General features: G+C 44.7%; 2 protein-coding genes across 2 annotated transcripts in view; one reads left to right on the top strand and one right to left on the bottom strand.

Annotated features, from left to right (window-relative positions):
• Positions 1–10,564, top strand: part of MAP3K15 (mitogen-activated protein kinase kinase kinase 15) — an 80,472-nt gene extending 69,908 nt beyond the window's left edge. The window contains exons 20-29 of the mRNA XM_036016847.1: positions 1,711–1,894; positions 2,796–2,974; positions 3,286–3,669; positions 4,374–4,559; positions 5,191–5,296; positions 6,390–6,609; positions 8,258–8,377; positions 9,219–9,327; positions 9,411–9,487; positions 10,257–10,564. Of these exons, the coding sequence (XP_035872740.1) occupies positions 1,711–1,894; positions 2,796–2,974; positions 3,286–3,669; positions 4,374–4,559; positions 5,191–5,296; positions 6,390–6,609; positions 8,258–8,377; positions 9,219–9,327; positions 9,411–9,487; positions 10,257–10,347 (1,656 nt within the window). The 3' untranslated portion in view covers positions 10,348–10,564. The remainder of the gene's footprint in view (positions 1–1,710; positions 1,895–2,795; positions 2,975–3,285; positions 3,670–4,373; positions 4,560–5,190; positions 5,297–6,389; positions 6,610–8,257; positions 8,378–9,218; positions 9,328–9,410; positions 9,488–10,256) is intronic.
• PDHA1 (pyruvate dehydrogenase E1 subunit alpha 1) lies at positions 9,147–25,619 on the bottom strand. The gene is made up of 11 exons (XM_028522200.2): positions 25,446–25,619; positions 19,524–19,583; positions 18,458–18,631; positions 17,538–17,664; positions 16,795–16,886; positions 15,724–15,816; positions 14,778–14,933; positions 14,524–14,595; positions 12,342–12,409; positions 11,920–12,028; positions 9,147–11,474 (listed from the first exon to the last, which is right to left on the bottom strand). The coding sequence occupies exons 1-11, from the start codon at positions 25,500–25,502 to the stop codon at positions 11,310–11,312; spliced, it is 1,173 nt and encodes a 390-aa protein (XP_028378001.2). The 5' UTR covers positions 25,503–25,619; the 3' UTR covers positions 9,147–11,309.
• Between the last annotated feature and the right edge of the window lie 902 nt (positions 25,620–26,521).

Below are 26,521 nucleotides of genomic sequence, written 5' to 3'. Positions count from 1 at the left end.
CTATGAGACTAGATTGGTTATTTTAAACCACCCACTTTATTCATGGCAGCCCTGAAAAACCTTTGAGTTAAGAGTGAAGCACCTGTAAAAGTAGTGTAGTTTCAAGGTGCTAGGGTGTCACCCATGTTTGTTTTCTTTCTGAGACCCCTTACCTCTTTGGGTTTTTGTCCTGAATTTCTGTCTCTGGTCCTTGTTCTCTCATGTCCCTACCCCTGAAGTGAGGAATGCCACTTGTAATGCACCCTGCATTTCAAATTTTGGGGGTTGAATTCCATCCAGTGTTTAGTGTTCTCAGAATCCAAAACTTGTTTTCAAATTTTTATTGTGTTAAGAACACATAACATGACGTCTACCCCTTAACAGACTTTCCAGCACACAGTAAGTACAGTCTTGTGGACTCCAGGTATGATGCTGTGTAGCAGGTCTCCAGAACGGTCTCATCTTGCTTAACTGGAACCTTATGCCTTTTGGTTAGTAACTCCCCATTCCCTGCTCCCCCAACCGAAACTCTTGAGCCCATGACAAGAAGCGTGTCAGAAAGTGTAAGTGCATCCTGGTCAAGGTACTTGTGGATGTGAAGTAGAAAGGTCATTCTCTGCAGCTCCTAGATCTTGTTTAGGGTGCAAGGGAGGCTTCACCAGCCCCAGGGGTGCTGAGGAGCTAGAAATGGAGTGGATCTGGGGACCAGAAGGGCTTACACCCAGACCTTATCTGGTGGGTTTCAAAAAGATGCAGGGAAGATTGCAAACTTTAAGACAAGAACTAAGAAAAGAGAGCTTCCCCTGATGGGGACAGTTATGCAGGATGGGTTATGCAAGATAGATGATCAGGACTTCTGGAAGCATTGCCATGTCATAGTGTCATGTGACAGCTCAGTCCCAACCTCTGCTCCCCTCCACAGGGACAGAGAGCCTTTAGCAGGACAAGGATGAGCTGACCAGAAGTGGGAGCTGAAATAGAAATTGTAGCAGTAGCCTGAAGAGGAAAGGGCAGCGCCCCTTCCTTGGACAGTTGTACCCCATGGGGATAAGGGTATGGTTCATGAGGGACTAGCCTCCAGGTATGCTCTGCACGTGTTTTACAGCTGGAGGTAGAAGATTTGGGCTGCAAATGTGCAGACCTTAGAGGTCAGTAGGCCATCCTTTGGGGACTCTGTGTGTGAGGGAACAGATCACAGATGCCTCTGGACCTCCTCAGTTAGAGCATCCTGCTGCAGGCTCTGGTCCCAGCCTCATCTCAATTATCTTCTGTGTAACAAACCAACCACCGCAAAACTATAGAGGCTGAAAACAATCACTTTTTATTTCCCATGATTCTGTGGCCTGACTATTGGCTCTCTGCCTGGTCTTACCCAGACTCACTTATGTGATGGCTTGGCTGGGACAGGATGTTCTCAGAGGCCCTCATCTATGTGGCCCTTCACCCTGGGTGTCTCCTCAGCATGGTGGTTTCAGGGCTCCGAAAGGACTTGCAGCAGAAGCCCTAAGGCTTCTTAAGGCCTAGGCTCTGAAACTCCCCCATCATCATTTCCCCCACAATCTACTAGGGAAAGTCTAAGAGGCCAGTGGGGCTTGGACACAGGTGCAAGTCATTGAGGTGCTGCATCCCCAGCCCCTCAGGATGGCAAGTGGGGAGCTTTGTATTGAAGGCATATACACTAGGTTCCCTGAGGCCTCACTGTCTCATCGATCACTTCTCCCTCAAATGCAGGTGGGGATGTTTAAGATCCACCCTGATATTCCAGAAGTCCTTTCAGCTGCAGCCAGAGCCTTCCTTTTACGCTGTTTTGAGCCAGAACCCCAGAGACGTGCCACTGCCATTGACCTGCTCAAAAACAGTTTCATAAGCCAGGTGAACAAATGTAAGAAGACCCAAACAGCTCCCAAGCCATCAGGTGAGGCCTACCAGGACAGCTGGGTGACCTACTGGGCCCCTGGGTTCTGTGTTGAGAGAGCAACAGCTCTCCAGAGTGCCGAGTGAGCCCATACTGCACCCATTTTTGTGAAGAGTGGCAGGAGATAGGCTGGTGCAGCAGGTGTGGGGTTGTCAAAACACAACCAATGAATGTCCTTTGATTTCCTAATGGAGGTGGGGGAAGCCCCACAGGTGACAGTGATGCCGCCCCCCAACCTTGTTAAAGTCTTTTTGGGGATTGTGTCAAGGAGGGAAGCCACAGGGACTGTGGCTGGGGTTTTGTGTCTTCCCCACCTGCAAGGCATAGCGCTTCATTTTAGGAGCCTAGCCTGTTCCCTTGTGTGGCTCCTTACCTGGATTGAAGGACATGTCTGGAGTTTGCCTGTGGCGGCTGTCCTGCAGTCCACTGTAGCCAAGTGATGCCTTCTAAGGCAGTAAGTCCTACTGGCAGGGACCTAAGAGTGGCCCCTGAAAATGAAGCCATTCTTTTTTCCCCTGGTGTGGCTAGCATCTGAGGCAGAACAGAGCACCTCAGCATATTGCTCCCAGAGCGTGACTTGCTACATCAGTGTTGCCCACAGGCTGGTCAGAACCCAGAACCTTAGGCCCATCACAGACATGCTGAAGCAGAAGCCACATCTTACCAGGATCCTTGGGTATTTGTTCGTAGCAGTTAGAACAGCATAGGCTTACAAAGCCCCAGCATGGGTCCTCGCTCAGCCTCCTGTCTCCCTCTCTGAGCTTCCCCACCCCAGCATTTTCCCTCTCTGAGCCTTTCCTCAAGCATCCTCCCTTTCTTAGTTCCCCCTTTTGCACCCACCCTCTCTGAGCCTTCCCCTACCTCTCTGAGCCCCCTCCCCTTCATCTTTGCCCCCACACAGAGAATTTCCAGTCCATTGCCCCGGCCCTGGACATGGGTGAGTGCATGGACCACAGCAGCAAGGAGTGTGACCCTGAACCCCTGGAGTTGGAGGAGCAGCCTGCCAGGTCCATTGACACAGTCTGGGAGCCCAAGCATGATATCTGCCACCTGCTCAGGTATTGCTTGTCCTGTCCTTTTGCTTTTGGCCTGTGAGGGCTGCTTATTCAGGGGGGAGGGGTGGGTGAAATAACTCCCAGGTCAAAATCAGTTGGATGTGAAGGACTTTTGCTTCCTTTCTGATGGATCTGTAGGGTGGCAGGTGGCCAGCAATGGGAGGGGAGGGTGTGGTGTGTTCTCTTACGGGTCTCTCCTCTCCCTTCTTTCTTCCCTTGTTCCCTTCTCTTCTGTCTCCTCCGGCCCTCTTTCCCACCCCCTCCTCCCTCACCACTTCTGCCTCCCCAGTTTTCCCTCATTCTCCCTCTCACCCTCCTCTCCATCCCACTTCCCTTCCCCCTCCCCTTTTCCCTCCCTCTCCCAACAATGCTGCTAAGGAGGATAGAAAACATACTGCATCTCTCCTCCATCAGCCTGCATCCTGTAATTTTATCTTCTTGAAGGCGAGACTGCAGAGTCAGCTCTTAGTCCCTTCCCTCTGGTGTCTTAGAGTAGAGGCTTTGCTCGGGGACACCGGTTGTCTGTCACCTGTGTTTGTCCTCAGTATTCCGGATGATATCTGTGGCTTAGAAGACCAGATCACAACCTTGTACCCTGAGAGCAGGGAATCAGGCCTCTTCCTGCTGAACAAGGATGACGAGTGCCGTGCCATCCTGTACAGAATCCTCAGGGAGGAGCAGAAGCAGCTGGTTGCCAGGCTGCAGGAGTGCGTGACCCAGGTACAGGCTAGGGGGAGCATGTATAGGTCCCAGAACAGGGCCAGTGGGGCCAAGGTTTCTGCTACCCTGGAACATTTGCAGTGACAATAATCACAGGTATTTCTCAATGTTCATCCCTTCAACAAACAAAAGAAAATACAAAGGGGGAATAAAGAACTCCACTGAAACCAGTTTGCAAAACACTGCGGTGAATCTAGACATGGATGGGGTGGTGCTGCCCCCTGGTGGAAAACAAGCCAAAAGGTAGCACAAAGCCCAGGGACTCCCAGCCTTTGACCTGCTCTGGGAGAACAGCCACCTTAGGGAGAAAGGTTATGGATGAAAATATTGAAATTATAACTTAGATAACAAAAGGTCCTTTTGGGGAGAGACCACTGCCCCACTCTGCCCCTTCCGACAAAGCCCATCAAGGGGGATCTTACAAGGGGTTAAACAGGATGGCAGGACCATTCCTAAGGGGGCTTAGTTGCATGTGTGCAGGCCAGTGAGGAAAAGGGCCACATAACCCTGTAACAGGAAAGATGGAAGGAATTTCAGGAAGAGAGACCCCATCTCACCTGAGGTGTCCACAGTTCCTTAGCGAATGCATAATGAACAACCTAGTTAATCTAGTTTCCCACAATACTTGAATTTCCCTTCCTCTCTGACTTAATGAACATGATTTGTGTGTGTGTGTGTGTGTGTGTGTGTGTGTGTGAGATTAGAGTTCGGAAGAGCTGTACCTCTCAGTCGACCACTTCAAGCAAATAATTAGGTTCTTGAGGGACTTCATCCACTCCCAGGAGGTCAAGGTGATGGCATCTATGATATCAAAGCTAGAAGTGGACCTGGAATTTGACAGCCCGTCCCTTGGTCAGATTCAGCTGGTACTGTTTGGATTTCACAGTGCTGTAAGTACTATATCTGGCCCTAAAAACATGCCAGAAGGCAGGAAGCTCACTGAAACAGCTTATAACAAGCCCATGGAGTTAAATTACCATCTCTCAGTCCCCATCCCTTTTCACCTGTTTACTCCTGAATCCCAGTTTCAGCAGTTCCTTTTAAACACTGAATATGCGAATGCAGGTGAATGAGCCATTTGCATTTGGCTACAAATAGCAGGAGTGTAGAATTTGGGAACAAGTATTCTCTTCCAGCCGACTAGGTTTGGGGTTGAAGCTTATGTGATTGCCCAAGCAAGTGTGAGTTGTTCCAGGCCTGAGACCATGTCTGGCTGAGCTTTGTGTCAAGCCCGCAACACAGAGCCTGAAGCTTCAAAGTTGCTCAGTAAGTGGTCGGTGAGTAAGCAGTGAAGAGGCCCAGTACGGTAGATGTGATCACTGTGCCCATCTCCTGGGCCCCAGCACACTTGGGGTCAGCTTGGAGAAAGACTCAGACCAGAAGAAATGTAAGTAGGGCAGAAATCCAGAGCAGCCTAGTTAATGCTGTATCTCAGAGAGTAGAAGCAAATTAGAATTAGTAAGAAGTCATATATTTTTAGAAGTACAATGGACCAGAAATGTGGATTTTTGTGATTTATAGGTAAATGAAATTTTGAGAAACCACGTAAGTAACTGCCACTTGATGTTTGTGATGGACAGCATCATCCAGCAAGCCGTGCTGGCCGCACTCAACATTCTCTTCCCAGGTAAGTGCCTGTTTCTCAGTCAGGATCAGCTTCAAAGTACAGAAAAGACCAGATCTGCACTCAACAATTGTTACGTTCTCTTTCTCACCTTGGCTATGCTTCTTTACAATAAAGTAATGCGGTCATAGGCCCTTTGGGGCTAAGATTCTGTGATTCTTAGAATTTATCCTGGTGCTGTATTTCTGTGCTCTGTGGCCCTAACCAGGACTAAACTTGTGATCTAAAAGTCAGCATAGATCCTAGAGTGCATCCTTAGGAACACCTGCTGCTGGTTGATGATTTAATGGCTCGATCGATCTCCTCTCTCAAAATGGTGTGGTAGCTCTAGATATCTTTTTTCTTTAGATTTTATTTATTTATTATTTTAGAGAGGGGAAGGGAAGGAGACAGAGAGGGAGAGAAACATCAATGTGTGGTTGCCTCTTGCATACCCCCAACTGGGGACCTGGCCCTCAACCCAGGCATGTGCCCTGACTGGGAATTGAACCGGCGACCCTTTGGTTTGCAGGCTGGCACTCAAGCCACTGAGCCACACCAGCCAGGACTCTAGATAGCTTTTGCTTTTGTTGACTCTGTGTTAGAGCTGCTTAATACCCAAGTTGATTGTCTTTCATTGGTGACTTTCTACAAAGGAAGGCTCGCAGCACTTGTGTTGACACTGCTACTTCCTCTCTGGACTTTACTGCCTGTCTTTCTGCCTGCTCCTCTGAATGCACGGGAGCTAGCACAGCTTCCAGAGGCTCCTTAATCCTCGGGACTGCACTACTTCCAACTCAAAGCAGGCAACTTTTTTGTAGTAAAAGTACACAGGCCAGGTCAGAAACCTAGCTGTACCTTTTAAAAACTGTCCTTCGCTAACTCACTTAACATCATTAAGATTCAATTTCCTCATCTGTAAATGGTAGGTGATCACCTTTGCACTGCAGAGAATTGAGTGAAATACTTCCTCTCCGTTTTTAAATCACAGTCCCAATAGAGTGTCTCATTGGCAGGGCTAGCTTCCGAATAGCCTTGTTTGCTGGCACGGAATGTAAGCTACACAAGACCATGTCCTTGTTGAACTGTAGTCCTTGCTTCTTTCATGATTTCACAGAGCTCCGAGATGAGCCCACCTCCAAGACAGAAGAGGTGAAAAAGGACCTGGGTGAGGTGAACCAGGACTGTCCTCCAGCAGACGGTCCCAGAAGTGCAGCACAGGAGATACAGGGAGAGGCCACACCCGATTCAGTATTTGGCCAAGATGCCCCGCCCCAGGAGTTCTTCCAGCTGGACGTGAATTTCGAGCTGGAAAGTCTCAGGCAGGAGTCCAACAGGTCAGCAGGGGTGGGACAATGACCTGGACCAACAAGGCAATCGGTTTAGTTGTTGAGTGTCTCACCCAGGCCTCAGAAAAGCATCTTCACCACCAAGGAACTGGGCAAAGGGGTATCCTCAGCTTCAACTGGCAGATTAAATGCCTTCCCTTCTTTAATATTGTAATCCAAGTATAGTGCTCTGCCACAGGTCACACAGCATTTAGCCATATTAAAGGCAGCAGCATCTTGGAGTTGTGTCTTTTTGCTACATTGGGCCCCTGGCATGGCCTGTAGGTACCTCCAGCAGGCTCAGCAGTAGACATCTGCAGCCCACCCCTGCAGAATTTGCCAAATTGAGGATTGGTTAGCACTTTGCAATGGCATGTGGCCCTTAACCCTGAGCCTAAGGAAGTCTGCCCCTCCATCTTCGAATCTTTTGTGATTTGTCATGATCCCTGGGAGGGCATTCAGACTGCCCTCCCAGTCAGGGGATCCTGGCACTGTTATGATTGTCCCCAAAGAGCAGGTCTGTTTTGTTCACCTCCTGACACATTTGTAGGTACTCAAAAATTTGTTAAAGAAATAAAATGATTCATTTGTCCTACGGAAATCACATCATCGATGGCCTATGACAAGTATAAGCCACAGCTATAGCAAACTCAGTATTGGTCCCAGATTATGCCTTTCTGTCATATGGTCATCCGTAATGCTGATTAAGAGTCAACTGGGGAAGATGCCATGTGTAAATACATTGGAAGAAAAGTGGCATACACCCCTAGGGATCTCTGATGTTTAATCTCAAGCAAATGTAATCATTTCTTTTTAGAAAGACCTGGAGTTTTAATGAACTGGTGGTGGTGGCAAAATTTTTTAAGCTTTCAAACTATAACAAATGAGAAAGTTGATAGTAATACCACTTTTAAAAAATGTTTTTCTGGGAAAGCTTATAATCACCAATTCAAAAAATGTTATATATAGGTTTAAAGGTTATTCTTCCCCACTGTTGAATTAGCAGTTAAATAGCAGCCAGCACCAACTGTCAATACTTGACAAGCACGAGTCCCTCCCTACAAAGCACACCTGTCCTTGCGGTATGGTGGTGCCTTCGCTGTTGTTGCATAGAGCAGGAAGATGGCACCTACTGCCCAAAGGGGTGTTGCCTGGGGATATCGGGTCTGTGAGCGTGAGACCAGTTCCTGCGCACTGTTCACAGTCCTGGGCTCCCTTTTGGGCTGCAGTAGGCTCCTCCCACTTTCGCAGCAGCCTTTCCCATCATCCCCCAGCTGTTCCAGCAGGTGTAAGGCTTCTGCCTCCTTGGCTTCTCCCCCTGGGAGGAGGGAAGAACTTTAGTTTCAGTGATTTCATCTGACTTAGGGAGACAAGATGAAGTTATCAAATCATTTTGGCCGAGTTCTGCTGGGTTGCTTTTTGGTTCATGACTCATCTTGAGAAAAATATACTCCTGCCCTGAGTGCTGGTCTGTATTCAAGGGGAGAAACATGAGGAATTTGCCCACGTGCAGGCTGAAACCTGATCATGGAACTTTGAAGAAACTAGACTAACCATTAGGATCATGCCACACTTTTCAATCTTTAACGCTTAACAGATGTTTGAGTTGAATTGAATGGTGTTAAGATTCTCTGGATGGCTTTTTGTTTTTAACCAGAATTTTGGAAGAGCTACTTCAAAAAGAGGAAGAGCGCCAGAGTCTTCTACAGCAAAAAGTAGAGCAGAAAACTCAGGAATCGTCTCACCTTCAGTCACGATTACAATGTGATAGTGAGTGACTTTCCACTTGCTCTGACTTGGGTGTGTGAGAGAGACCATTTAAAAGCTAATATTCTAGCCAACCTTGGCACAATTGAGATTATTCTGTCAAACCAGTAAGCACTCCAGTAGATTCTGGAATCCTAATCAAAGGAACTACTGGTACATTAAAAAACATGATGGATCACAAAGTGTTATGCTAATAACTGAAAGCCAGACTCAAAAGGCTCCATAATACAACTCCATAAATATAGAATATTTACGCAATATTCTGCTAAAGGCAGACAGAACGGGTGGGGAATGATAAAGACCGTGAGAACTTTTTGGGGTGATGGAAATTTATCTTGATTGTAGTGTTCACATGGCTGCTTGTCAAAGGTCATTGTGCTGCACACCTACAAAAGGGTGCTTTACTGCATCACTGCATGTTATACCTCAGTGAACCTACTGTGTTCATTTAGTGCTGCTCAAACAGGGCTACTGCTAGCTACCTCTTGGAATGTGAATGGATGGAGTCTGACACAAAATCTCCCTAAAACCTATTTCCTCTGAATTTCCATTGCAGTTAGGGATGTGACTCCTGAGAAAGGACATTTTAAAGATGAGAATAAGCATTTAAAGTGATAGGCAGATAACCAAGTTCCAAACTAACTAAAGGTCAAAGGTAAGGATTATTTGAATCTGTGGAGAGTGAAATCTGTGGACTGTTGTACAATGTGCATTAGAGCTGCTGAGACAGGTTGAATTCATTTCCTTTTCACATCACATATACATTCTGGAATACTTTATTTCATCCAACTGGTGACTTTTATTAACGTTTTACTGTTACACATCAATATATAGTAAAACAAACTTCTAATTATTACAGAGACCCCAGCACCGCCTCCCAGGTTTTATGGACAGAGACCAGATCAAGAGCTTGTACGCTGGTTACAACTGCAAGGAGCAGATGCAGATGCCATTGACAAGGTAAATTTATATAGCCAAGAAAACCATTCCTATGCTATTATTACAAAGCTGCCTAACTCCTATGTATTTGGTCTTTATTTCAGATTGTTAAACAGGGTTATACACTTTCTGATATTCGTAATAAGGTCACTAAGGAAGACCTCAGATACCTTGGACTATGGTAAGAACAAGCCTCAGAACACTTTGTACAATAGAAATTTTTTTTCATGTGATTATGCTTTTAAACAAAGTTGTAGAAAACAAAGTGATACTGCCTTTTCCTCTTCATTGAAGTTAATTCTCTTTCCTGTGGCTTAGTCAGAAAATGCCAAACTCTGTGATTTTCCCAGGTTCAAGATGGGAGTAAAGCCAAAAAGGTGGCACTAGCTATAAAGACCCCATAGGAAAAGGCAGAAGCAGGATGGTGAAAGGGAAGCATCTCTCTGCTTTCCATGCTACAGCCAAACCCCTCTTTAAATTGCAGCCTGCATTCTAGTTCCCATGTCAACTTAAACGGGCTGCTCTACAAACATCCACCAGCACACCTGCATATACAGTGGAACCTCAGTTCTCAAACTTAATTCGTTCTGGAAGGCTGTTTGAAAGGCTGTTTGAGAAGCAAGTTTGTTTGAAAACAGTCTCCTTTCTCACCTGAGAGATGCATAACTGATCATACAAGTATCAGCATGAAAGGGCTGTTGGGTCAAGAACCAAGAACTGGAGTTTTGTTTGACAGCCAAGGTCTGACTATACCTCTAAGGCCATGTCCCACTCCTGCTGGGGCACGAGTGTCACCTCCATATATGAAAACAACATATTCCTATTTTAGCTAAGTTTTCAACACCAAGTGGCAAATCTAGACAAGCGTAGAATTATATACTATACTTTTTGCCATTGGGGCTCCTAAAGAAGTTTTTTGACTTGAAAGACGACTCTTGTTTGTTTTGTAGTAATGAGGAGCTCCTCTGCAAGCTCTGGACTGCAATCTCCCAGTACAGAAGACAGACTCGGGGGGCCGCAGCTACCCAGAATGAGGCTTAAGCAGTCAACTAAGCCAAAGAACAGAGGGAGCAAGGAGCCGACATCTTTCTTGTTAAAGCTTCTCAGACAGAAACATGAAACACCACAAACAATTTAAAAACGTCAAGTTCTAAAGAGTTAATGAAATGTTTGTTTTCACCTGTTATTAATCAGCGTGTGTTTTGTACCTTTTATCAACATGTCTTATGCCTGTTTATCAACATGTTTTAAAGGTGAGTAGAGCTGTATTTTGAGAACAGTTTTTGACATCCAGAGTATTATGGAATTCTTAAAAAAAGAAAAGTGTTTTAACTTACTGTTTTAGGTTATACATTAATAGTACTGGTTAGCTGCATTTGAAACTATTTTCTTTTCTGCTTTGTTTTATTGAATGTATAAATGCAGATAACTAAGTTATTTGGCCTTGGAAATGATTGTGAAATAGTCTGTTTAAAAATGGAATTGTCCTTCTACCCACTGCCTGGTTATATAGTAAATGCTGTTATATTAAGGAGCAATGGTAGTGAGTGTGAGCAGGCTTCCACACTGACACACACACTCATGGAGGCATGTGTGCGCACATTAAGGATCTGTTAGCCTTGGGGCTGGGCCAGAGACAAGCAAATGGGCAACTCCCCAGCCCACAATAAGGTGGCAAAATTGGACAGGCATACAAGGAATTGTTTTTCCTTTCAGTAACTAAAAAAGTACTTATTAAAACAGTGAACAACTAAATCGAGTAGAACTATTTTAAGGAAATAATATGAAGAAAGGCTGAGCAAAATCTGTATTAGCTATTTAGACCTATACAAATTGAACATAACTTGAATGCAAAACTGTATAAACTGCATGCAATTACTATTTTAAATCTACATATGTTCTGTGGGTTTTCCCTCCTTCACAAAGTTGAGAACAAAAGTTCCTTACAGTTGCTGTCAAATAGCCCACTAAAGGTACAGCCATCCATTACACGCACTCTCCCATTAACTGACAGACTTAAACTTAATCCACTGATTTGCACCGCGAACTTCAAAAGGTGGATCATTGGAGTAGATGTGATAGCCTAGTTCTTCCAAAGGTGGTTCAGGATCAGCTGTTGCAAATTGGGCGGCATCCTCAATTTCTTTCCTCACTTCAACGTCAATTTCCTAAAAAATCAATTAACAGTTTAGGTACCAACTAGTTCTACTCAGATCCTGTCACTAGTTTAATCCTTCTAGTACTAGAAGTACTAATAAATAGCTGCTATTTTCAAAGATGTTATTTTTTTGACTAAGTGACACAATGATATATACCCAGGAATATTTTATAGTCCAGACATCAACATTTAAACATATATGTATATCCTGGCAAGGGAATATATGTATATCCTGGCAAGGGAACACTTAGGAATCAAAAAAGAAATCCAAAGTCTACTTCTAGGAAAAAAGAACTGTGCTCTTGGGGGATTTAAAGGCTTTGCCAATACGACTGATTAATGTCCTGTGATACTTTCCCATGCAGTAGTTCGCCCAGGAGTGGCAGCTTCTTGTGTGGAGAAAAGTCAATTTGCTCAGAAAGGAGACCACACTTTTAAACCAAAAGTGACAGTACCTTTAATTCCTCAACACTGGCAAGGTTGCTGTTCACCATTCTATCCTTGAGAAGCATGATAGGGTCACTCTTGCTTCTTACTTCCTGAATTTCTTCTCGTGTACGGTAACTACACGGAGGCAAACATAGTTAGAAGTAGGTAAGAACAGTCCCAGTGTAGCAAAAAAGTATACGGAACATTCTACATATCTAACACATAGTGGATAACATATATATATAATAGGGATTTTCACAGTGCTTTCTATACTGGAACCAATTTATTAGGAAGTACTGCTTTCCCACCAAGACTCAAATAATTACTTCAAGCCAACTGGTGTCTGGCTTCAAAAGCAAATGTTAAATGCTTTGCTTTTTCGTGTGAATAGCACCATTCAAAGCCCAACCTACTTTAGACATCATGTCCGTATTTCCCATGAACATACCTGACTCCAGGATCACTCATGCTGTGTCCATGGTAACGGTAGGTCTGCAGCTCCATCAGTATGGGCCCCTAAAACAGAACCCAAGGGAGATTAGGTAAGAACACAGGTACAGCACACCAACAATCCATGGCCTCAAATGCACACTCTTTCAGGATCAAACGTATTCTCATCAGATCTATAAATCAGGTGAACTGTCAGAATTTCTTATTGACTGATTCTTATCTGTTTTCATGTTTAATACTGATTGTGTGTTTCATCCTTCTTGTTTTAAACAGGAACCTGTCCCAGTTTGTTTGGAATCAAAAAGGCTTTTAGCATGTTACAGAGCCGACTGATGTTCAATAAAGAGTTGTTTTGTTTCATCAGCACTGCATCTGTCATACAATCCTTTCAAAATAGCTTAGGTTAAAGGAAGAAAAACCCACTAGAAAGCAGGTATTGTGGCAGCAAAGGGATGGCTTTTATCTTCAGGGTCACTAGGCTAGTCTTTCTCCCCCAGTCACAGGTGACATATACAAGCATTTTGACCCTTTTTAAATGCTAGAAAAAATATTGATACAAACTCGAACAAAATAAGATTAAAAGCAAACGTCTACGTGTGCTGGAAAGTACAAAAGGGTAGGAAAACTAAAGATGGGATAGGGAGGTGAACTTCCACCTCACACCCATTGCAGGCAGTGTTTCATGGGCTGGCAACCAATCCTGCTGCACACGGATCTGGTCAGTGTGTAACAGGAAGCTGGCAGGCACTGTGATACTTGAGCCCATGATTCCACTGGGAGTCTGCCCAGCCCAGCTACCACCAGGTAGGTCGCTCATGCTGCACTAGAGCAAAGTCGTTGCTCCCTACAAGGCAACGACTTTGAACACAGAGGGGAGGAAGGTGGGTCTAGGATCCCTGGGCAGTTTGGTACAGCAATTAAAAAGGGACACTGAGTCCAAGTACTCGGGACCCAATCCTGATGGGCAAATACAGTACCCATGTACCCATAAGTGTGGTTCTGTACCTCAGGTTTCTTATCTACAAAACAGGTAAAACAGTAATAATCTCACAGTTGTGCCAACTAAATAAGATAATACATAAAAAGTGCTTAGTGTGTTACCTGACATAGGTCAATCCCTCAATAACTGTCACCTCTTCTTTCTGTTGTCATCCAGCAGGCATTTGGAAGCACTCAGCGTTGGGCTAAGGGGGTCGTGATAAGGGGGTTTCCAGACTCTCCCTAATTCCAAGACTAGGCTTTGGTCAGGCTGGGAAAGTCAATGCATGCTACAAACCACGGACCCTGTTTCCACATGGGTCTGGGAACCACATCTTTCAGGAACTGGGAGAGAGATAGATGGTACCCACCACCTAGGGCCTGGACCCCTAGTCCCGCAGTCCTGATGTAGACTGCTGAGCCCACTGGCACCAACCTGCCATCTTTGTCACACTCTCCTTTACTCTTGTTTTCTCTTAAGTGCTCTGCATTTCCCTGGCTCCTTTACTCCCTCCCTTCCATTTTCATCACTGCTAACCAAATCTTATTTACGTTACTACACACACACACACCACACACACATACGCGTGTGTGTGCCCGAGTCACCAAAAGGGGAACCTTGGGGCTTTCTGGGCTGGAGAACACTGACCTAGGGAGAAAGCCTTTCCAGTAACACTGATGGCAAATCCTCTTGTTGGGCCAAGTTCGCTGTGCCCCTCTCCACTGTGTAACTTAAAGTCAACATTCTTAAGGATTCAACAGTAAGACTAAGGTTACATACTTCATATTATATCAGCAAAGTTCTCCGGTGAGCCTTGCAGGGGTCCCCGATCTATTTACTCAAGGAGCTTACAATTATTAGGGGATTGGAGGCACATAATTAACCAAACCAAAAGGCAAACTAAATCAAGTGCCACAAGGAAGACAGAAAGAAACAATGCAGACAGACACAATGCTGAGGAGGCACTGGAAGAAAAGCTCTACCCCAAATTGAGGCAACATGGAATGTTTCCCAGGAGGTAAGCTACCAAGATGACACTATTTATGAAGGGACCTAATTCACTTGACTGGATTGTTTCTGTCTTACACCCTTCAGTTGGCACCTACCCCTGCGTACCTACGATGGACATGGGGAGGCATTCTTTTAACTTTTAGGTAAACATTAGAAATCTTTAGTCCAGAGGCCTACGAAAAAGTCTTACCTTTCCAGATCTACAATGGGCCGCTGCAAACTTTGTTGCCTCCCGGACACACAGGACATCCATTCCATCTACCTGTTAGTACATGGGAAAGGGGCAGAGCATCAATCAAACTGCCTAAAACCATTTTAATTGTACACAAGCTGTTCCCACACTGAGAAAATAGAACTCTTCCATTTATCTGCAACTGTCTAGTGCACACGCATAGGCACTGAGCAGCAAAGGCATGGCCCCAGCTCTATGACAGGCATCCTTACCCTCAGCCCAGGAATGAAGTCGCCTCTCTTGTAGTAATCAGTGCTGGCTGCTGCTCTCTCAACGGATGTCCCCATTCCATAGCGGTTATTTTCACAGATGAAAATACAAGGTAATTTCCACAAAGCTGCCATATTATAAGCTTCGAATATCTGACCCTGGGGGTGTATAAAAATTGAAGTGGTTTCATTTTGCTATTTTTCTGTAGACTTCATCATCCTAACAGCTGCTGCTGTACCTGGCAGAGAAAGCTTTCATAAAGGATAAAAAGCCTCATTTTCCACAACAAAGTTTTTGAGAAAAAGAGTGTCTGTGTCTGGGAGCGGGGGTTAGAGAAGCAGCAAACATCTTTTGTAGCTAAGGGAAGTGAAAAACCAAATACTGCCACCACTTGTTTCTGGGAGGCCAAGGCAGTACTATAGACTATACCGAGGAAAAAACAAACATGGAAAAATGTGTGGCTACCTTGTTTTATGCTTTTTGTAAATTTAAGAGACCCACTGAGTGAACCAGTGTCTAAGAATCAGCATCCGAGCAGGGCCTCACAGAATGTCATCCATAGACTGGCGACAACTTGGACCATGACAGAAGCACAGAAAGGACTTTGACAATGCCAAGGCCTCCAAGAGACTGAGTCTGACCATTACAGTACTGGTTTAAGAATCAGTTTGTAGTGGGTTAAAATATAAAAAGGTCCTTCGCCACAGACTTGGTGAAGCACTGAGGTAGAACAAAGGAGAGCTCCCTCACAGGAGTGCATCTTGGGAGGGCACTTAGAATAACACCCAAGAGGCAAAACTCTAATCTGGCCATAAAACCAAAATGTAGCTTGCCACGTGAATGGCTATTTCAACTAGTAATATATTCTTTGCAAACTGACCCATGAATATTCAACACTTTGGGAATAAAACTCTAATAGTTATTAAAAGTTAAGAGATACATACTGACCTGATTAGCAGCTCCATCACCATATAAGGTCAAACAGACCTCGTCTTTCCCATTATACTTGCAGGCCAGAGCAATCCCAGCTCCCAGGGGCACCTAGCATTACAGACAACCATGAAAGGAAGCACAGAAATTTAACTGTTGGCCAAAACCTGAGAAATTACACTGTTGCTACAAACCCACCCTACCCCAACCCTATCTCTGCTTACCCACCCCAAATATTATAAACTGACCAGTACACAGTAATTATTATACTTTCAATCATTAAGCAATACCATTTCTGTACTCAAAGATTCAATGACTAATTCTAGAGAGCTGAAAAATGAAACCTAGGCCCCCAAAATTGTGGAAATAGCAATATATTACAAAAAGTAAACAAAACAATCTAGAGATATATAATTTTACGCTGTTACTTCATTATCCACTAACTGATGAAAACAAGGAGGACCACGTAACCACCAAAGTTGGCTTTAGATTCTAACTAGGCCCTGAGATCTGCTCACTTGCCTCTGTTGGTCTGGCACCAGCATCAGCACTGTCTACAGCAGGAAGAGGCAGGGCAAAGTGGATGTGACAAAGTAATTAATGTACTTAAATAAAAAAGGTAAAGGTCTAGCTCCACCACTAGAAGCTCTTGCATACTTACAAAACACAACAAATACCAAAAAAAAAAAAAAAATTAAGTCATTGTTCAAATCTATTCACTAAATGATCAAATGGTAGGGTAGGAAGCAATAGGTCTGTTAAGCACTGTAAGCCCCAAGACTACTAAAAAACATCAGAGGAAGCTTCTCTGGGGTATAAACTATTGTAAAGACACAGGCCAGCCTGGCTGGTGTAGCTCAGTGGATGGAGCATGGGCTGTGAACCAAAGGGTCACCAGCTCAGTTCCTAGTCCGAGTACATGCCTGGATTGTGTGCCAAGTCCCCAGTAAGGGGGGGGAGGGCGTGTGAGAGGCAAACACACATTGATGTTTCTCTCCCTCCCATCCTCTCTCTAAAAAGAAATCTTAAAAAAAAAGACACAGACCAGGACCAAATCTAGAAAATCATGCAATCCTCATCCCCTGCTACCTGAGCTCCAACGATGCCATTGCCCCCATAGAAATTTCTGGCATACATATGCATTGATCCTCCTTTTCCTTTAGCACAACCTCCTCTTCGTCCTAGAAATGGCAGCATACACACAAATGCATCAAAGACAAAATATATAAAACAAAACGACACCCAAGCGTTTACTTAGAGGCTTATCTATTAGAACTCAGAGGCCAATCCCATTGTATACGCACCTGCCCCTCTACACAAACATGTATTCCTCCTTTTCTCCAGGCCTTTTATAATAAAGGACAGACCAGTTGCATGTCCTTGACCTTTCCAACCTTTCCAGCTCTCTAATCACTGAATTTCCTTCACATGTTAGGATAACAGTTCAAGAGTCAAGGGGGACAAGAGTCAATGGGGGACAAAGACAGAGGGAATACTAAAAAAGTTCCTAGAATTTAGACTGCATATCATGAAATGCTTCTACTCAATGACTGCTTTATTTCTGTTGGCATGATCTAGTGATAATAAACACGATTCTGATTTTACAGAGCAAACTTTTTAAACTTTCACCTGAGGGGTCAGATGACCTCAAAAATGGTCAATTCACTCAAAAGCTCAACATGAGTACCAGAGTACTAAAAGGGAGAGGGTGTTTTTATTTTTAATTTTTAAATTCAAAAAGGCTTTGATATGAACTTATGAGAGTTAGCATATTACTAGGAAAGATTTGACTTAACTCACTAATTTCCCCCTTTTGTCAATTAATAGCAAACCTGTAAGCTCCGCGAGAATTTCTCGCACAGGAAGCCCACGAGTATAGGTGAAGCCATGAGCCCGGTAGGCGGTGATCAGATGGTCTGTGGGATTTATGCCAGCTTCCAGGCCCACACAACAAGCTTCCTGCAGTAAAGGAAGAGCAGCCATGAGTCAATACAACACACATTCCTAGATAAAAGGTTTCCTAGACTAATATGGAACATCTGGCCTAGTTGAACTCTTCATTAACAACCACAGAAAGTAGCTCTATCTTTCACCAGAAACAGAGTGGAGGGTAGGGCCCAGGCCAGAAGCCATATACTAGGCAATGCACAGATGTGTTGTTTTCTTTAGTCTGTAAGGTAGTTTTTAAAAGAATCCTGAATCAAATCAGTATTAAAATAGAGGGAGTCTCACATGAAAATCAAGACTTCTGTCTTGTTTTAAAGAAATGAACTACAGGAAGCATGAGCCCCGTACTTCCATATGGCATCAACTGGCTGGGACCAAGTTATGATGTCCCCTGCAAGGGGAACCTGCCCATTCTAGCTCATCACCATTCCTTGTCGCCACTTTCTACTTTGTATGGCTGGCCTTCTTCACTCATTTATTCTACCTTAGCTGGTCCCTGTAGGCATCTGAATCTGTAACCCTTGGGCTAACCACTTCCCTACACAAAAGAAACAAAAAACCCTTTTGCCCCCAAAGTATATCCAATACAGGTGATCACAATACCATAAAGGCACAGGAAATCAGAGATGTGGTACATGAATAAGTTCTTTAGCATAAGCTTCATAACAGATCTCTGCATTTTCATTTTTATTCTAAAACATCAGACCGGAATCCTTGAGATGCATAAGCCAGGGTAATGACCACTAAGCACAAGCCACACTTAAATTCCTAAATAACACTATTTTATTACAAAACTACCACTCACCTGACCATCACACAAGTGACAGAAACCACGAATAATTTTCTGTTTGTACAGCTGATCGGCCTTTAACTCCATTCGGCGAACAGTCTGCATCATCTTGTAGTATTTGAGCCCATCCTCCCTGGTGAGCACCGTTGTGACAGGGGGGCCCTCCTCCAGCCGGTGAAGATCACACTTCTGAAAGGGAATGGTTGTCTTCCAGCTACTACAGTGTAAACACTGGCAGCCCACTCTAAGATCTAACTCCATCACAAATACTACTGAACTCAAAATCCACAGGGGTACACCAGAAATGCTGCATATTGCTTCTAGGAAAGAAGGGTCAAGTTTATGATGTTACTTCTTATAAAGCCCACCGTGCAATGGGACAGGATTTGGAGAAAGGAAATCTTTCTAGGATGACTTTCACTGAAAACCCCTAGAAGTCAAATCAATTACAGGTTGAAAGACACACTTTCAAAGAACTATTAAAGAATCAGCTCATTCAAATGTTTTACCAAATAATATTCTAAACTTTGGAGTCTTTAATTTTTTCAGTTTGCCCCTCTACCCCAAACACAAGCAAGCTGTCAGCCAGAAGTGTAAATTCTAGTTTTTGCTAAACATCTTTGAACCTTTGATTGTAGAGCATTGAAAGAAAATGGTGAAAAAGCATAAATATCAAATGCTTTATTCCAAAGGTAAAACTACTATATTTTGCTGTGTACAATGTGTACTTGTTTTGCCCAAGTATTTGAGGGAAAAATAAGGATGCGCATTATGAATGGGTAGTACTAATTCTGTATCTATATAAGTGTTTTTAATTCTTTTATTTATGCTCATGCATTAAAAGTGTAACTCTAGAAAGCAATAACGATATCTGTATGCAAAATAATACCCTGGAATATGATAATTGGTTTTCTTTGTAAATATAAACAAATAAAAAATTTAATTAAAACGAAAGATTTTTTTTTCCTGAAAGTTTGGGCCAAAAACATGGGTGCACATTATACGCAGTAAAATATGGATTATGCCAAACTGGACCAGTGGAAAAGTTATTAACACAAAGTTAGTAACTTAATTAACTTACCTTAATTTCAAATGTAGCATCATTTGCAAAATTGCGGGATGCCACCAGCACTCTGCTTGCCTAAAAAGACCAAAATATACAAATATATCAGTATTTTTATTGTCAGTTATTTTAAAAGTCATTATTATTAATCAATTATCAGGATATAGTCCTAGAACCTGAATCAGCCCTATTATGGTCACTGACTTATCTCGCTTCTATTCACTGCACTGAGAGCTTGTCCTCCAAAAGGAATCCTTTGACCTATGAAACTCGTTTGTGCCCCTGTCTGAAGGAAACAGCGGAAAGAGAATGGGGGCAAGAACCAAACCAATCCACTTAGCTACTTTGTTTTCAAAGAAATTACAATCAGAATATAATGAAGTGAATGGCCAAGCTGAAGAGACTAGATAATCTGGTGGACATTGTTTTTTAATGCTATTTTAGTCATAAACAGATATGCCGAGCAAGGTTAAGTTTCACTTTCAGAATCATTCTTCAAATAAAACTATGATTCAATCCCTATTTTCAGGCACACCAGTTTTCTATGAAATGGATCTATAAGAAAACATATTTCAAAGTACTCAAAGTATGAGATAAATACATTAGTGAGAAATGTGTAAGACAAAACAAAAGGTACTTAGCACTCCCTGGCTTAAAAACAATGGACTCGAGGGACAGTTTAGAATTTGAACAGCCTACACCTTGGGTAGGGGCCTCCTGAGGCCCCAGGAGCGACAGACGCTCTGGACCACAGTGTTCCCTTCTTGATGTCTGAGTGCCCTTCGCTGCTCGGCAGTAAAAAGCTGGGAGAAGTGCTTCCTTTCATTCTTGTAATCGAACACACCTGCTTGCAGCAAAAGTAGTCTACATGATGGCTGAGGTCCAGGTTAGACCACAAGCACTCAACCCCACAAAAAGTACTTTTGATATGTTCATACAGTCATCAAACGAGCACTGGACTTGATCTTAGTGAGGAGAGTTAAGATTGACCTGATAAGAGTCACCTCCAAGTGTGCAGGCCTACAAGCTGGAAACTATCATCTCATCTCCTCACACATAAGTACACCATTATCTACTAAAGCCAACCAGTAAAGACAATGATGTTGTTAAGAGGAAAAAATCTGAAATCCTAGAAATAAATGCTCTTAATTTAGAGGTAAAGCCCATTAATATACCTAAGAATAAGTGAAGAATATTGAGAAGTGTGGGAAGAAATGGAGCTGAGAGGGGTGAAGTGACAAAAGGTTATGTTTTGCAATCACAAAACAGATGTATTAACAGTATTTTTGAGAGTTAAAAAAATTTTTGGATTTCCAGTAAAGATAGGGGAGTAGGGAAATGCTGTGCTCACCTCCACCTATGACCCCATCAAAACTGCAACTGGATTACAGAACCACCATCATGGAGAACCTCCTGAAGACTAGGGGATCAGAAGTCCTACTACAACTACAGAATTCAAGAAGCAGCCATGTTGAGACTGGTAGGAGGGGCAGAGCCACAGAACAGGCAGGTCTCACACCCACATGGCAGATAAAACTCAGCTGCAGAGATCCCCCTGTGGAGCAAGGCGTCCCAGCCCAACAATTGGGGTCCCCAGCCCAGGGCTCCAGTGCTGGGAAGAGAAGTCCCCATAACATCTGACTGTGAAAATCAGCAGGGATTACGGTTCACGGACCCAGACACTATAGGTCTTCGAGAGCCCGCGTGCAGACTCAATTGCTGACGAACTCATTTGCTTTGGGCTCCAGTGCAAAGGCATGAGCTCACAAAGTACCAGGGGCATAGAGGGGACCACACTGATTAGCTTCAAGGTGAGGACTGGAAGGGCAAGGCAGGGACAGCTCTCTCCAGGGACAGAAGTACTGACAGGTATCACTGTTCTTTTGTAGAGCCTTCTCCCCACACAGCCAGCCCAGTGGAGGGGGCGTCAAATCTGAGCCCTCCATTAATCTGGCTAACAAAGTTCACCGAGCCCTGGTGACTCCCTGAGACCCCTCCCTACCCAACTTGCATACCTGGCCAGAACCTTCCAGTGGCTCCTCCACAAAGTAGCCTGCCTAAGCTCACACCTCAGACTTTCCTAGGTCTGAACCCCAAACAAGCAGTGGCTGGCCTCGGCGTGCCCTGTACCTCCTGCTAAGCTACCCTTAGCCCACCATAAAGTAAAGACCAGCCTTGACTTGAATTGTAACTCCCACCAGGCAGCCACAAACCTTGCATAAGCAGTAGCTAGTCTTGGGTTGGAACGTAGCCTCAACTAAGTGGCCATAAACCTGGCACAAGTGGCAGCTGGCTTCAGTAAACATTGTGGTATCCAGCAAAGGATCCTAAACCCAACACTAGTGGCAGGCAGCCCTGGTTCACTGAGGACCCTCTCCCAAGGGCCTCCAAGCCCAGCACAAGAGACAATCAACAGCACATTACTCTGCAGCTCCTACCAGACAGCCCCAAGCTGGGCAAAAGCTGTGGCTGAACTCGAGCAACACCAGAACTCCTCCTCAGAGGCTCCAGGACCCTCTGGTGGCTGGCTTCAAACCATACCACAGCACCACCCAACCAGCTCCGCAAACAACACACCCAAAGGGTGGACTCAGCTGGCATCAGAGCCCCATTAAAATGACCCCTGCTCCGTTGTGTGAGGCCCCACACAGCAGCTCGTTCAATGTAGTCATGTCCACTCAACAGCCAGTCAGCCTGAGGGTCAATCCCACAGCTGATGTGCCAACAGCAATCAAGGCTCACCTACAATAGGAAGGCACACAACCCACACAAGGGACACCCCTAGAAGCACCCAGCTCAGGTGACCGAGGCGGCTCATAACCCCACTAGATTGCTACCTTACCAAGCCAAGGAAACACAGATCTACCTAATACATAGAAACAAACACAGGGAGGCAGCCAAAATGAGGAGACAAAGAAACATGGCCCAAATGAAAGAGCAGGACAAAACTCCCAAAAAAGAGCTAAACAAAGTGGAGACAAGCAATCCACCAGGTGCAGGGTTCTAAACACTGGTTAGAAAGATTCTACATGAACTTAGGGGAAGAGCAGATGAACTCTGTGAGAACTTAGAGAAAGAAGAAATGTAAAAATGGAGACAGAAAACATTAAGAAAAGTCAGAAATGAATAAATTAGAGGGAATCAACAGCAGGTCAGATGAAGCAGAGGGTCGAATCAGCCATCTGGAAGACAAGGTAGCAGAAAATACCCAATTAGGACAGCAAAAAGAATAAAAAAAATAAATGAGGATAGTTTACAGGGCCTCTGGACCAACATCGAGCATACCAACATTCACAGCATAGGGATACCAGAAGAGGACACAGAACACAGGGGATTGAGAACCTATTCAAAGAAAACTTCCCTAACTGAAAACTTCCCTAACCTGGTAAAGGAAATGTACATGCAAGTCCAGGAAGGGCAGAGAGTTCCAAACAAGATGAACCCAAAGAGATCCATCCACACCAAGACACATCCTAATTAAAATGTCAAAGGTTAAAGACAAAAAAAAAAAAGTATCTTAAAAGCAACAAGACAAAAGCAGTTAACCTACAGAGGAGCTCCCTGTCAGCTAATTTTTCAACAGAAAATTTTCTCGCCATAAAGAAATGGCACAAAATATTCAGCAATGAAAAAGCAAGGACCTACAAGTAAGATTGCTCTACCCAGTAAATAGCCTGTGTTAACACAACTGAAATCTAACGATGAATGAGCACACTAGACCCAAGAGCCCAAAGTACACTGAGCACTCTGGGAATAGCTCATCAATTACTATAGTTTATAGAAACATTGATTAGCTGATTTCTTCTGTTGCGGGAAGGGCGAGCTATTAAACAGGGTTTCGGGCATAGACACACATAATCTAGAGTTGATACATAATTGTTTAAAACTATTTTTCTCTGTGCCTTAGTATAATTAATGCCATGTGCAGGCAACAGGAAAAATATGCAAAATAGCCAAAAGAGGGGTGGCTCAAAGGAAGGAACATTAACTCTTTTACTGTCTAATCCTCATAAAAAAGAAAAAGAAAAAATATTACACATGGGAAATCCATTTCCATTTCACTACAATACTCTTCTCTCAATAAGAATTTTTGACTGAATGAAGTTATAGCCCGCTCTTGTTTTGTGCAGTTAACAGGGCACTGCAACTCAAAGCTCATTTCTATTTGACATGATTTCTGAAGAGGCCACAGTTTTACTAAAGCAAAGATGAAGTGCAATTTGCATTCCATTCCAACACATTGCTGGGAGATGGGAAAAACACAACTAAGTATTTTGGACAGTTGAGGGAATTAGGCTGATTTTAAATCATGACTTCACTGTTCACAGAGAAAGACACAGAGGCAAACAATTTGAAAACTCACACACAAATTTTCCTTTTCCTGCAGATAATTACAAAAAAATCCTATCAAAGCTTTTCCTTTTGAATATAACCCTTGAAATTTAACACAATACAGAACTAAGACCCCAAATAATGTTGGAAGCATGTTTGTATGACTTACATTCAACTGAAAACTTGTTGTGGAAATTAAGTGAGATAAAACATGTGAAATACCTAGCTTCATGCCTGGCACATATTAAGAGCTCAATAAATGCTGGTTACATCATGTGTAAGTAAATGCAGAAAAACATAATGGTGAAATGCGCTTCTCCTTCAGGAAGATCCAGTTACAGTTTAAACACTTAACAACTGATAAAACTGTGTTTTGTAATTATTTCAGTCAATGGCATTCCTAGAGCAGTACACTTGCCACCTTTTGATCATCTCTGCCCCTACTAAGCAGAGTTGCCACAAAGTTCTGGGGGAGCTTCTTAGAGCCAGAATTGCGAGTCAAAGCTTGCCTGCAGTTACAGAAAGAAATATTACTTTCCCGAGCTTAGAGGTCAAACTGCTAGAAGCTTAGGCATTAGGCACATCTGAAAGCTGGAGACAGAAATAGCACTAACTTCTGACCCCAGCCTCTCAAGCAGCACCGGGGATTTCTTTAGCTACTTTTACTATCTGTGAGTGCGTGTGCGTGTGTGCGTTAGCTACTTTTACTGTCTGTGTGTGTGTGTGTGTGTGTGTGTGCGCGCGGGGCGGGGCCTGCGACAGAGGAGACAGAGTGTTCTCCGCGTTCTGCTGCACAGTTCTGGAACTCACTGCCAAGAAAGTGAGAGAGGAAAGGGGAAGAAGTTTGTTCCTGGGGAGCCTGACCTTGTCTGAACCCTCCACAGAACCCAGCGCGTGTTCAACAAATGTATGTACCAAAGTGGGCACTCAAATTACAACAATACTTAATACGAATAGCCCCTACTATGTACCAGGTACTATTTGGAAAGGTTTACACAGTCGTTCACTCGTTTAAGCCTCGCGACAACCGCACAGGATATTTATCTCCATTTTACAAATGAGGAAACTTGAGCAAGGGGATGTTTAAAAAGAGAGCGAGCTTGCTCAAGGCCGCAAGGTTAGTAAACGGCGAGGCTGGTGTTTGAAAGAACCACTCAGTCTCCCGATTCCATGCTCTTAACATACTACATGGCCTCTGGGTCAAGAGGAATGTAGTTAGGAAAATTTTAAATGAATGGGCCGGGGAATGGTCAACTGGAGACTCGGGCAAGTCCAAAGGCCCCTTTTCTGCTTGCAGTAAAATCACGGGCACTTACGGGGCACACCCAGCCCGGCGCCTGGAACCACCGCTGACGTCGTAGAGCCCCCATCCCTACCCCGTTGGCGCAGGTGGCCCCAGTCACCGCTCCTCCAGGGGCGACTTGCGGAGCTCACCGCCAGGAAGCAAAACAAAGACTCAAGGCTCCAGAAGCACCTGCCGCGCCCAGCCAGAGGCACAGTCGTGTCCTGAGGCCAGGCCCGCTCTCCGTGTCCTCCGGCCTCCAGCCCCGCCTCGGCCCCGCCTCGGCCCCGCTCGCTCCCCGCACCCGGCCGCTCAGGCCACCTCACCGGCTTCTGGGCAGCGCCCGACAACACGCGGGAGACGGCGGCGAGCATCTTCCTCATGGGCCGGGGGCAGTGGCGGTGACCGCGACGACTCCCAACGACACACGTCGCACGACCCAGGTGTCTTCCAGTCTCCTTCAGGCGCCCGGAACGGACGCCACGCCTTAACCGCCACGCGCAGTGATGGAGCAGAAAGACGTCATACTCCGCGCCGGGCCTCGGACCAACCAGAACGGTTTCCAGGGTATGCCCCTCCCACTTAGGAGATCCTCGGCTGCCCATTGGGTGTCGTGACCAGAGTGGGGCGGATAAGGGGGGCTCCACGGTCGCCAGGTGGCGGGCGGGGACGGAGCCGCGGAACCGAGGGCTCCTGCTTGGGAAAGTGGGGCTCCGTCTCCCGAACCCCTCGTAAAAAGGGCCTCCTTGGATTAAGCCCCACAGATTAGCCGCGTACGATTGGAAATCGTGCAGGCCAATTCTACCGTGCGTCCAGTCCTGCCGGTGCTGCCTTCACTGTATACACGGGATGATCAAGATTAACAGTGTAGTTGAGCCAAAAGACAGAACATCTGGTTTCTGTAAATGGTTCTGCCGCTAACTTGTCTTTAAGAGATACTGTAACGATTGCAGAGTGCTGCCCTGTCTACTTGAGCCAGGACCCAAAAATCAGTTTCCCAAGTAAATGTTGAGAGGTCAATGGGAAAAGCCTTTTGGTTCTAGTTGTTGATTCACTTGCTCAACGTGAATTAAACAGCATGATGCGGCTGATGGTAACAGCACAAACAAACACTAAAGCAGCTCTAGGGTATCTTCAGAGGAGTTCGCAGGTCGAAGTGCTAATTGTGTGCTCTTGGTATTACACCTGGGGTGGTGGGTTCAAGTTTAGGCTCCACGTTTTAAGTGGGTGTGACGAGAAAACAGCTTTTTTGAGTTGCTGTCTAGGCATTTTACTGTATGGCAACCTTGCTCGCACCTAGAATCTGGACATTTGGATAAGGACACTGACAGAGCTAGGTAGGCCTAGGAGGAATGGAAAATCACCAGGTGGAAAACTACACCATGGGAAACAAGCCTGGGAA

This window comes from Phyllostomus discolor, chromosome X (assembly GCF_004126475.2).
Source record: "Phyllostomus discolor isolate MPI-MPIP mPhyDis1 chromosome X, mPhyDis1.pri.v3, whole genome shotgun sequence".
Classification (NCBI taxonomy): Eukaryota; Metazoa; Chordata; class Mammalia; order Chiroptera; family Phyllostomidae; genus Phyllostomus; species Phyllostomus discolor.
This window is presented reverse-complemented; position numbering and strand designations above follow the sequence as displayed.

Coding starts and splice junctions, on each gene's coding strand:
- PDHA1 (XM_028522200.2), bottom strand. CDS start 25,502: ATGAGGAAGATGCTCGCCGCCGTCTCCCGCGTGTTGTCGGGCGCTGCC. Junction 17,665..18,457: donor GTCACTTGTGTGATGGTCAG/GTGAGTGGTAGT, acceptor CCTTTACTGCAG/GAAGCTTGTTGTGTGGGCCT. Junction 14,934..15,723: donor GTGATGGAGCTGCTAATCAG/GTCAGTATGTAT, acceptor ATACACCCCCAG/GGTCAGATATTCGAAGCTTA.